The 12034-nt window shown below is 48.2% G+C and overlaps 1 protein-coding gene across 1 annotated transcript in view; it reads left to right on the top strand.

Annotated features, from left to right (window-relative positions):
• The window catches only part of IGDCC3 (immunoglobulin superfamily DCC subclass member 3), a 106141-nt gene that overhangs the window by 71418 nt on the left and 22689 nt on the right, over positions 1–12034 (top strand). Inside the window, exon 6 of the mRNA XM_059824138.1 lies at positions 6761–6919. Coding sequence (XP_059680121.1) covers positions 6761–6919 — 159 coding nt within the window. The remainder of the gene's footprint in view (positions 1–6760; positions 6920–12034) is intronic.

The following is a 12034-nucleotide window of genomic DNA, read 5'->3' as shown; positions in this document are numbered from 1 at the left end:
TGTTTTCACCTGTTAGAGGAGTGGGTTGGTTAAACCTGTAGATGTTTCATGAAAGGTAATAATTTTATCTTTCCCCGAGTGACAGCATCTTCTTCAGCTGCATCAAAAACATCACCACTGTCGGCATAGAGAAGCAAAATCATACACAAACACATCCTTCACGTAAAACAGGCTTGAAAGAAACTTGCTGCCTGTTTAGGGAGTTTTAAAAAAATTTTGAGGGGAAGAGAGTGTTTAAAGTAGCATGTCTGAAGCTCTGAAAAAACAAATGCTTGCTGCTGGGGTCCGTGATATTTTTTTTTAATCAGCGTGGAAACCAGAGCCAGTGTCTGATGGCATCATACAAGCAAGGAAGAGCAAAGCGCGGTGTTTCTCCCAGTCTGAAAGCAAGGGTTATTTTAGGCTCTAACTTTGTGATAGTAGCTCGGAAACTATTTCACTCAGAGTGACACTTCCATTGCCCTACAGAAATCTGTGCTGAGCAAAGAGATGATGGTTTTTGTTTTATCTTCCAGAGCTTGTAACTCCGCCTGTGCGCACTGTGGGGTTGGGTTCGGTTGGTATTTCCCAAGCCCTTGTGGTCTGCAAGGTCACGTCATTTTGGGATGCTAATCTCCCCGCGTCCCCCAAGGTGGCTGTGAGACACAAACAGGGATAATCCTGGCTTGTGCTGCTGTGCTGGACGTGGGACTTCATCCCCATGGCTCTCCAAGGGTCAGGGTGCGGCTCATGGGAAGGGTGACTTCCCACTCCAGAGCCGTCTGCCAGGGGACGAGGACACGTATCCAGCATCAATCGCACAGTTTCTCCATGTTTGCCCTCCTGCTTGCATCCTCTGGTGGCTTGTAAAATCGGCTGTTGTCTGCCACTAACTGGTTTTTTTTTTCCTCCAGAGCCATAACTGTCAGATTGATGCTGTTTTAAAATTCCCCAGATAGGCTGTATCACTGTTTTGGTTCTCTTGGACACAAGGTGGCTCTACGTTAGCACTCAACTATAATAAACTACTTTATAATTGCCTTAATTATAAGTGCTTATTACCTTCTTCAAAACACTTGTCTCTATAGAGCAGTGCAATAATGAAGATGTAATAGCTTCATGCAATGTTTGTCTGGATGGTCTGAGCTCAGCATTGCCTTCCACCAAAAATAAATAACGTCTCCACGCTGCTTTGCAGCACAGTGGCAGAATTAGAGCTACTAAATGAGATCCTGTTACTTTCCCTCCCCTTCAGCAGGAATGTTTCCTGTCCAAAGCGTTGCAAGATCTTGTTTAGTATTACACCGATCTTGGCAGCGATGCGGCGTACAGGCTCTCTGATGACTTGGTGGGTTTGTCATCTCTTTGTAGCCGTTTCAGGTGCGCTTTCATGTCTCCGTGTTGGTGAGATGAGGAGAGGGAGAGGGGTTTACGCTGGATGGGGAGGTCCTCTGACCGTCTGTCGTCTGTACATGTGGCTTCCTCCCGTGTGAGGGTCTCCTTCCAGAGGTTCCTCCTGCAGAGCTGGTTCAGCTTAAATAACCGGTTAACTTACTCAACTTGGAAAAAAACCCTTTTCATCCACTTCCAGAAATAAAAAAATCCATGGCCACAAAGTCTTAGAGAGATGCAGCTGATTTAGCAATAGGCCTGACATAATTTAAACAAAAAAAGTCAATTATACCTCAACATCTTTCTTGCTTGGTCGAAATAAGGAAGTCATGGCATTGCCATTAAGGTGGATCTTTGCACAGGGCATGTTGCCGTTTCGGAGTGTCTCTCTGAACCCCTTTGCTCACAGTTTTGACGTTGTGGCATTTCTTCTATCAGAAAGCAGCAAAAGAACAATTTTGCTTTTACAGTTTTCTGGTGCAGGGGAAAGCAAGCCATAAACAACGTTTACATTTTTTGCTTTGGCTTTGCTAAAACCTGGCTGGTTTTCAGTGGGAAGAGCAGCTGTATTTTGCTTGAAGGAAATCGTTCAAATTCTGAGCTAGTTTTTGAGTGTCACACAATCAATTTTGAATTTAATTTCCTTGGGAATATGTTGTAGCCCGTGACCACAAACAGAATTCCTGTGTCTCGCCGTGCATGAAATGTCAACATTCATTAGAGAGCAGGCTCTGAGAGAAATGTAAAATCATTAAGGGTTTGTTCAGGGAAGATCGGGCTTTTTCTTTCAGAGCTACGCACTTCAGGCTTGGACCTGTATGTGCGCACAAATGAATATCCTGGGCACTTACTGCAAAGCCTTTTGAATGAATGACGATTTTAATGTATCCTTACCCTTTAACTGACAGGCCACTGAGCTGGCCTCCATAAAAGGTACCAAGGCAGAATAATAAACTATTTAGAGAGATATAGAAAAGTGAGGCGAGAGAGAAAAGACAGTGATTATCTGATAGCGTTATACAGAAGTTGTCAGAAAGGGTCGCACAATGGGAAGGAAATTACTAAAGAGAGAGCCATTCAAGAAGTAAACCATACAACAATTGTAGGAGCCAATTAATTGGTAACTTATTGGACACAGAAGCTTGCAATAGATGGCTGACTGGTTGACAGGAGCACCGTTCCCGTAAGTGTTTAGAAATAATAGAGTAAATTTCACCACTTCACATACTGAATAGTCAACTGTTGCAATGTACTCTAAATATGCTAATCCAGAGTGCCCAGTGTCCGCCGGAGCAGGAGACCCATGTGTCTAAAAAGTGGAAGGCTACTATGGCACAATACAAAGAATTCACAAAAGACCTAAATGATCAACATTAGAAAGTTGTTACTTTCTTTCTACTTGCTACTTATAAAAGAAAGGCGTTCGTGTTGTTGCATATTCATATCGCCTGGCACGTTTTAACGGGTCTCCGTAATTGGTGCCGGTGTGCCAATCACTTGGTTAGCAGGCGGAGAATGGACTCCACAAGGCATCACATACACCTTGGAAAAATAAATAATTCGTCTCCCAAACCCCAGGCATCTTTCATCCAGACTTCACCCCAGTGGGGAACCTGGGAGCCTCTTCTCGTCCATAGCTGGGGCACCCTTTGGGAGCATCTCCCGTTTGGACAACCATCTCCTTTATTAATCAGTTGTCCGTCTGCTCTTCAAAACCAGCTGAACCTCCCCCTTCTGCCCTCATCAATCGGGAATCAACAGAGAGAATCTGAAAGATGTTTCCACCCAGCTTGGCTTGTTTTCAGCCCTCAGATGTTCTGCTTTTGGCTTCATAAAAAAAAAAGTAGAAGGTGATGTTAAATGAGCAGCAGTTTCAAGCCTGCGTGGGTCCTGGGAGCTTTGGGAACCGAGCAAGAGTGTTAGCTTCTGCAGTCTTTTGGATCTCCTTCACGAAGAGATGACTTGGTGGTGGCAAGTGATGCCAGGAAAGTGGGTTTTCAGGGTTTGGATCCCTTGATCCAAGCCACTCTTCAGGTCTCCGTGTAAGGGAAAGAGGGTTAAAAGAGATAGCAACCTTTGCAAAGCAGGTGTGAGACATCAGTCCCTCTGCACAGCACTTCTGCGAAGTGCTGAGCTTTCAGGATGCAAGGAATTTCTTGTGTAAATACTCTGTGCTTTTTATATGTGTTGTCAGTGTTACCTAGTTGGACTTGATATTAGCTGAAGAGCTTCTAACCGATCACAGGATGGCTCAGGTTGAGTGAGGCACAGTAGAGTAAGGATGGAGCAGGCTGGGAAAGCAGAGATATTTCTCTAGAAGGAATTTTCAGCGCTCTTTGAAAGGGAGGAGTTGAGTAAGAGGCATATGGGATGATCTGGCACGGTGATCTTGGCTGGCTGTGAGAGGTGGCCACGCTCTCCGAATCAAATGGCAGATCCCCCGAGGTTTCTGAGCTTGGAGAGCTTTGTTCTTCAGGGAAATGAAAGATGCTTGGTTGACAGGAGATGTTTCTTCAGACCACCGCACCTCTAATTAGTAGTTGGAGCTAGAGAGGCAACTGAGGACGTACCATTGCTGGTATTTGGACTGTGTGGAGTAGCTGCTGCAGGCTGGGTCTTTGCATGCTTAAATTATGTAGCAGGTTATAAATAATACAGTAAAACTACTGACATTCAAGTCACATTTCTGTGGTATTTCTTAAGGCAATGATGTGATGAAGCATCCAGGTATGGCCACTTCGCGTCTTTCACTGGTCCTGCCCCTCCCTCGAGAGAGAGATTTGATTTTTATGCCTGTTGTAAATATGGGCTTCCAAAAGGTCTAATTTAAAAGATGAAATCAAGTTCAATTTGAATTTAATTCAGACCTCTTTACACTTCAGTTCAAATGGTGTTTGAAAGGAATGTTTCCTTCTTATTGCTCATTAAATGTGGGACAGGTCATGTTTTACTGTCCTTTTTATAACTGAGCCATTTACTGCTGCAGTGGCTTGGCCAGCTATGTGATCATTTAGTCATTTAATGACATTGTTTTTCTCTCTCTAAAAGACCTCAGCATTTTCCTTTGCAATGCAAATAATGAAGTGGTCTGGCATTGCCTGCCTAATGAAGCAAGGAAACCTTTAAGTTTAAAAATTTCCTGAAAAACAATATATAAAGAGCATGGCAGGAGATACGTTTGTGAAGTGCTTTGCAGCCTTCAGTCCATGTTTTGCCGGTGTTTCCTAGCAGGATGCTGTCGTTAATCCAAAATGGGATCCCTCACTTGCACAGTCCAGGCTTGCAAGCTGATGAATGTGCTCTGCTCTCACTAATGCTGCCAGAGACACTTGCTCTCCATCCCATCACGTGCCTTTCCATGGGGATCCAGGCGCTTGCTGGGCAGCAGGTTGCAAAGTGGCATTTCTGGGTTGATGGTTAATTTCTCCCTCTTCTTGAGTGCCTTCTCGTTTTCCCAATCTATTCCAGAACCTGTTGGTTATAAATGGCCCAAATCCTCATAAAATTCTTTATTACGCAAAGCATGATGTTACATCTAAAGCACGCGATTGCAAGATAACTTTTAACTAGCCCTGCATGCCTGTCTGTGTTGAAGCACGAAGCTTGCCCGAGGTCAGGCATGAGCCAGGTCTCGGTCAGGGGTCCCTGTTGGTGTACAGCAGAGGCCATGAAGGAAATCCTTGGGGATAACGGGGTGTCTCGGGGTGAGTGCAGCATCCCCGTGGCAACTAGTATTTCCCTCTGTGTTTTCCAAGAAGTTTTCCCATTGCTGGATTACCCCAGATGCAGCCACTGAAGTGGTTGTGTGCCATGAATATTGGTAACCAGCCTGAGTCTGAGGTCCTTCAGCACTAAACGACCCTGGAAACTGTTCTGCCCACTGAACGATGACAAATTTTGAAGCGGGTTGAACAGCCATTACTTAGCATCACTCAGGAGGTGGCCCACAGGAGTGGCAACCAGCTAGAGCATCTCAGGTCTCTCCCCATGACCCATTGCTTCCTACAGAGCAGTTCTGGTTTTATTTGGCTTCTTCCATTTCCTTCGCAAGATTACGACACAGACCAACATAACTCCCAGGAGGCATTTTTCAGATGAATTTTTCCTTTTACTAGCCACAACTTCGAAGCACAAGACACAGGCTCTTCTGCTATTGCAGAGCACACATCTGTGGAGGGCTCATCGGATGGTCAGGTGGGGAGATCGCCAGGGCTGGTTCTTGCTTCTCCCATTTCTGTAGATTCTTTAAACTCCTCCGTGAGCAAAGACGAGAGGAACTGGATTCCCATTTCCCATCTGATGAAAGTGTGCTCCCTTTAACTGCTCCTCCAGTAAAACTGCTCCCCTGCCTTGCCCCTCTTCTCAGACACCCTGACACATGCTAGGACTGATTTAGAGCTGCCTTTGTCAGACAGTGCCTTAAAATACAAACCAATGAAACAATAAAAAGCAATAGCCTGATACTAATGAAACACATTGTAATTAGAGCTGGCTGGGAATTTTCCAGTGAAAACAGGCTTTGTTGGAAAAAGGTGAATTCCCTGATACTGAGCTATTTCACGTTAAGCGCTTTGATTTTGAAGACCTTATGCTGGAGCCCAGGCATGGTTTTTCGGAAACATCACTGCTCTTCCGCCAGCCTGCCTCAGACCCAGCACTCAGGATGAAGCAAGACCTTTCCAATTGCCCTTCCAAGCCAGAGGATCTGAGCAGATCTAACCATCTGGCTCAGAGTTTGGCTCCTTGGCCCTGGGCTATTCTGTGTGTTCAAGAGCTAAGGAATCGAAAATCCAGTGTTCACATAGTTTCTGAAAGCAGTGAGACAGATCCAGGCTACAAAAATCCATCAACAGGCAAAAAGGCTCAGGGTATCCTCAAGTCATAAATTGCCGGTGGCTGGGAGAGTGCATCAGGGAAATACTGCTGTAGGTTGGCTGGTCTTCACCTTCCCAGACCATCTCTGTTGGAAGCAAGGTGTTGAGCTGGTTGGATCCTTGGTCAGTCTAATGCAAGAACCCAGGCAGTGGCTCACAGAAGCTGGTATGATTTAACGTGGTTTAACCATTCTGTTGAAAAGTGTTCTGGTGCCTCATCTTAATCTGAATATGTGGTTGAAAGCTTTCGCATTTCCTGTGATGGTACCTTGGTTTTCCAAGCAGCACGAAGTGTGGTTTTGGGCAAACACCTGACTGAGGATCCTGGTTTACTCCAAAAGGCAGTTCTGCTAAGAGCATCAGCTAAAACCTGTTGACTTTACTTGGCAAATCCCAGTAACAGAGCACGGCACCACTCCATAAGTACTTAGATTGGACCTCACCAAGGGCTGCGCCCTGGAGAAACTCACTCAAAGGTCCAGCATGTGATTCTTATCCTTTTCCCCTTCTTTCAGATGGCCGCCCGATTGGCGTGGAGGGGATCCAGGTGCTGGGGACAGGAAATCTCATGATCTCGGACCTCACCGTGCAGCATTCTGGCATCTACGTGTGTGCCGCGAACAAACCCGGCACTCGAGTGCGAAGGACCGCGCAGGGCAGGCTCGTTGTACAAGGTGAGCGAACCTGGGACTTACGGAGCGGTGGTGCCCACTTCACTGTGCCCTCTGCACAGGCTCTACACGATTCCTGGGCACTGTGATGTGTTGGGTTGGACAGGTGCTGACTTCATTTCTCCGATGGTATCAGACGAAGCACTTCTTTTCTAGCCACACGGTTTTCCAAGTGGGTGTATGTCTCTGTGTCCCACGCAGGTGAATAGCAACCAGGTATCATTCAACTGAGGCCTCAGCTGCATGGGTTGCAATGGTTTCCCACCCTATCATGGGCATGTATTTGGCTTAACAGACACTGGTTGTTACTTGTTATCATACTTGTACATCTCAGCAGAAAGCCTGGGCTGAATTAATCAGCCAAATTTGTCTCTCACCCCTGCATGGTCCTTAGTAATATGGGGACATGGGCACTATTCTCATATTGGACCCCTCTGCATGATAGCTATCACTCCTGCAGTAATATCCAGGAGTAGATATCACTCACAGAGTATTGCCCTCCAACTGAAATGGCACAAGTAAGTCTAAAACCATTTCCAAAAAGTCAATGAGGCTGTTTTCTTCAGCAGTTGACACTGCATCTGAGCCCCTTGCCACGATGTGAGTAAAGCACCTTTGGGGGCCATGCCCAGGAGATGCAGGTTGCCCCCGTTCCCCACAGCAACTGTCCTGAAATGCCACTTTTAAAGGGTGATCCAGCCTGGAGTAGAGATCAGCACTCAAGAAACCAAACAAATCCTCTCCACGTGCTCCGTGCAACCAGTCTCCATGGTGAGGGGAGCCAGGCAAGTATTTCAGAAGGCAAACCCAGCTGGCAGCGTGCTCTGAATGGCAGTAATCCGCCCCTGATTACAGGCACTCACCTCCTCTTCAAGCTAGTCCACTTAAAGCATCTCGCGCTCTCATCAGTTCGCTCATTAACTATTGACTGATGATATCCTGAATCTAAAATTATACACCTCCTGCCGGAGCGAGCTAATTGAACCTTTCATGCTGGTGATGGGGAAAGTGCCCTGCTCCAGCCCTGATGCTCACCTGACAGGTCCCAGGAGTCGCTGGTGGTGATCCGGCACCGCACCGCTTGTGCAGCAGCCGTGGTCCCTGGGTGCTGGCATCCCTTTTCCCTTTTGCCTTGGGAGCCGCGAGGAGCAATGTAGAAAGGGTGCTTATACAGGGCTGCTTATGTCTCCTGAGTCCCAGGTGATGATCAGACACAACAGGAGGTGAAAACTCGCTGTTTCTTTTGCTGTTGGATTTCTGGGTGAGCAATGCAATGAGGGGGTCTCCCAGTTGGGTGGTGGGCACACCTGTAAGTTACTATTTATTATTAAGAAACACCAACCCAGGCATTAAGAACAACCTCGCTGTACTGATACAAACCCTTTAGAGCTGCTGCGGGACAGCTCTGCACATGGTGCATGTAGCAGAGGTCTACTAAACCCAAACACAAAGCTGATGTACAGGAGGCAGGCAGGCAGAGCCAAAAGAAATTACTTGGAAAATCTATGAAGTTGTAAAAATACAGCTATTGAATACTGTTGACTGCTCCTGTTAGCAACTGGATGAGAGGGGGGAGAGGTAGCACAACTTCTCATTGCTCCAGAGCAGCAGTTTTCAGTCTCTTTGGAGATTTGAACATCAGCTCCTGAGCAGCTGGTTTAGTGCTGGAGTTATCTGGGGTAGATTTACTGTGGATTTTCACCTGGGGAACTAAGATGAGAATTTGCCCCTAAAATGGTAATCACAGGGCCATCGGAGCCCAGCCTCGCTGTGGAAGGAGGATGCTCCTGCGTTCAGCATTAGCAGAGAAGTCGGCAGTGGTATGGAGAAGCATGGCCAGTGCATCCTTGGTGTAACCCTTAGACATGAGCTACAGTGTCCAGGACCCCAACCTGTGTTGCCCAGCCACAAAATGCTTCATGGTTTTTGGGAGGCTGTCGTTCCCCAGGGAAGCTAATGGCAGCCCCTGGCCGGAAGGCTGTTCTCACCCCAGGTTTGCTCACCCTCCTTCTGGAAGCAGCTTTTCCTTCCTCTGAATCTCATTTTGCCTGAATTTTCCAGCTGAGAGTTACAAATAATTGCTGTTCAGGTTTGTCTGGGAAGAAAACACCGATAATGACTGACATGGGAGACTGTGGGTTTTATCTTTGTCAAGATGTCAGCGATGCAAATTACATCCGTAAAGAGAATAAAAGCAAAGAGCGGGCTATCAAAAGCCTGGTTGGAGAGGAAGTTAGCACAGGGCTAGGACAATACAGCGTCCTCAAAGCATGCCGGGCCAGGTACTTGCTGCCTTTATGCAGGGGCCCTTGAAGTGCCTGGAGGCACAAATTAACTTACCCCGCCTTTTGAAGGAGGCACGTTTTATAGGTGGGAAACTGGGGGAGAAAGGGCGATGTTTCCTGTTGTAAGGCAAGGAGTTAGCGGGAGGCTGGGACTGAGACCAGGTCCTCCCTCCTGCTGCCAGCATTGGTCCTCATCCCCGTCACAGCAGCCGCGTGGGCAGACGTGTCCCGGCACAGGGCTCTGCTCTTGCACCGGCAGTAATGTTCTTTTGCGTTGCAGGCTCTCCTTCAGATCATCTAACGCTGTCTTATTATCTTCCTGGGAATTCCTCCTCCCTTCAGAGGAGAAGGCGTCAATCCCCCGCTCCCTCCCTCCCTGCCCTCCCCTGGCCATTTAGGCTCCTTTGATCTCTTTTGTAAGGTTCTCACACAAGAAAGTTTCCATTTTCTCTTCAGATCCCAGCGCAGCCATTTGAATATTGCTTTGTGCCGGGCTGCGAATGAAAGTCTCACGGGGGGAGTTGTCGAAGGGCCGAATGCGTCGCTGGCTGAAACGGAGGGTGTGCGTGCGTGTGGTGCAAGGGAAGAGCAGGCTTCGGTGGCAAGGAAAAAAAAAATATCAAAGCGCTTTCTCTCTACCTCCTGTGCAATCTTTTGTGCTTTATTATGTGTTTGGTGTCATAACAAACTGATGGGCTGTGAATGGCCAGATGGTCACCAGTGTTCTCCACTCCACGCTTCATTTCCTCCTGAAAGCTATGCAGAAAAATGAGATCCCATCTCATAAATGAGTGCCCATCTTAAGGACATGTTTTTGAAGGCTCTGCTGACAATGACTGCCTTGTTCGTCTTGCTTTCTGCCGGCAGAACCGGGCAGCGCTCCTTGGTCCAGCAGATCCGGCCACCGCTGCGTTTCCTGATCTTTCTTCCATCGTTCTTGCTCGCTGGCATTGCAAGCCTTGGCTGCAGGGTTGAATTCATCAGCAGATGTATTGCGGTTGCTGTGTTTTAGGCTCGGCTCTGTGGTACTTGGTTTGTCCTCGAGTTTAGCCCTAAATTCATACTACAGAAACAGTGTCAGTACATGCTGCATGAGTCAATGTGCCCCATGGAGCAGTCCCCTTCCTGCCCATGTTTTCCTTCTCAAGAAAAGCCACCACGCAGGGATAGGTGGGCACTCAGATCTCGTCCATCGGGATGCTGGAGTGAGCCGGGGTGCCTGAACCCTCTGGAGCATCCTCCCAGGAGCACACTGGTAGGTGACGTGGGAACACCTCCCACTGCTGCAGAGCTCCAGCCGGCACCTTGCCGGACAAGAAGTTCATGATACCCACTGAGGGCTGATGGACAGCCTCCATGACAGCCTCTGGGAGTGGGCTCCGCCTGTTTCCCAGGGGACGCGGTCACAGGTTCCATCTTTGGCCCTGGAAATCCTACCAGCTCTACAGCTTAACTATTTCAGTTACTTACGTAAGCATCTGGGCATCCTTTGTAGTCAATAGAGAGAAGGCAAGTGAGCAGCAGTTCTTTGTCTTAAATCTCCTGTCATCTGATGCTGTGCTTGACTGACTTCCCCGTTGGCCTGTCTTCTCCTTCATACCCTTATCGTAGGTTCCGGTAGCCTAATTTATGAGGTTTTGTCGTTTCCATGTTATTCTTCCTTCTCCTCACCTCAGCCTGCCAGTCTGGCTGCTTGAGGATTAATGATGGCTTCATACTGAGGTGCAAGGGGCAAGGGTTCATCTGGCACCAGTGCATCAGCTGTCAGCGCTCCCCGATCCTTAGGATGGCCCTTCTCAGCGAGCTGTCGGCTGCTGCAAAAAGCACCATGCTGCAAACTCACAGCAAGGGCAGCGAAGCTCCCTGTTACCTTGGGGGACACACTGGTGGCTGGTCACTGCTGAGATAAGATGTCCCTAAAGAGACGGAGCCAGCCCGTGTCTCCCGTTACAAGCCACTGCTATGGTGCATCTTCATGCTATCACAGTTTCTTGAGCACAGTAAAAGCTATTGAAGCACTTCGTTAACGATTCTGGGGGTGGTATTAAACGTTATTGCTTTTTGATACCAATGTCATGCCTTTAAATATTCATTAAAGCTGCATGATCCCCTCCCTCCCATTAAGTCCTGAATAATCAACGCTCTGGTTTCTTCATACTTCACAAGCCAGGGCTGGATCCTGCCCGCTCTATCCTCGCCAGATTTGAATCCTCTGCTCTTAACAGCGATCTTCGTGAATATCTTTGTGAAGATCTTCATGGAGGGCTGAGAGACGCTTCCTCCCACCGCCTGTGATGGCCTTTTGGCATGTAGGGTGGAAGGGGGAGAGATGTTCAGGCTGCTGCACCTCTGTGCAGGGTGAGATGAGCACTGACAAGATGCTCTATTAATTATGAATGACGAGGGGCGTGGAGGGCTGGCAGCAGGCAGGGCTTTGCTTCTGCTCCCTTCCTGCTAACCCAGGGCCGGGGGTGGCAAACTCTCGGTTCCTGTCGAAATTGTTTGAAAGGGCAGGGAGAGGACCTGGGGGGAGAAAAGCGGATGTTCTTCTGTCCAGGAAAGGAGCCGTTCACCCTGAGACGACGCACCCACAGCCGCCTCAGGGCACCCGGCCTGGGGACACTGGTATGAACACGGGGCCGCGTGCACCCTGGTCCGGGGTGGCAGAGGGGCATCTCCTTGGCAGTGTCTGTTCCCATGTTAAGACCCTGCTGGCACCCAGACCTTGTCCTTTCTCTGATGCTGTTGGAAGCTGGTGATGGGGACAAGGAGCCTTTTAATTCCATGGGTTTCTGCTACAGCTACAGCTCCACACGGCTGCTCCTTTTGCACC

The sequence above is a fragment of the Gavia stellata genome, chromosome 13 (genome assembly GCF_030936135.1).
Source record: "Gavia stellata isolate bGavSte3 chromosome 13, bGavSte3.hap2, whole genome shotgun sequence".
In the NCBI taxonomy this organism is placed as follows: domain Eukaryota; kingdom Metazoa; phylum Chordata; class Aves; order Gaviiformes; family Gaviidae; genus Gavia; species Gavia stellata.
This window is presented reverse-complemented; position numbering and strand designations above follow the sequence as displayed.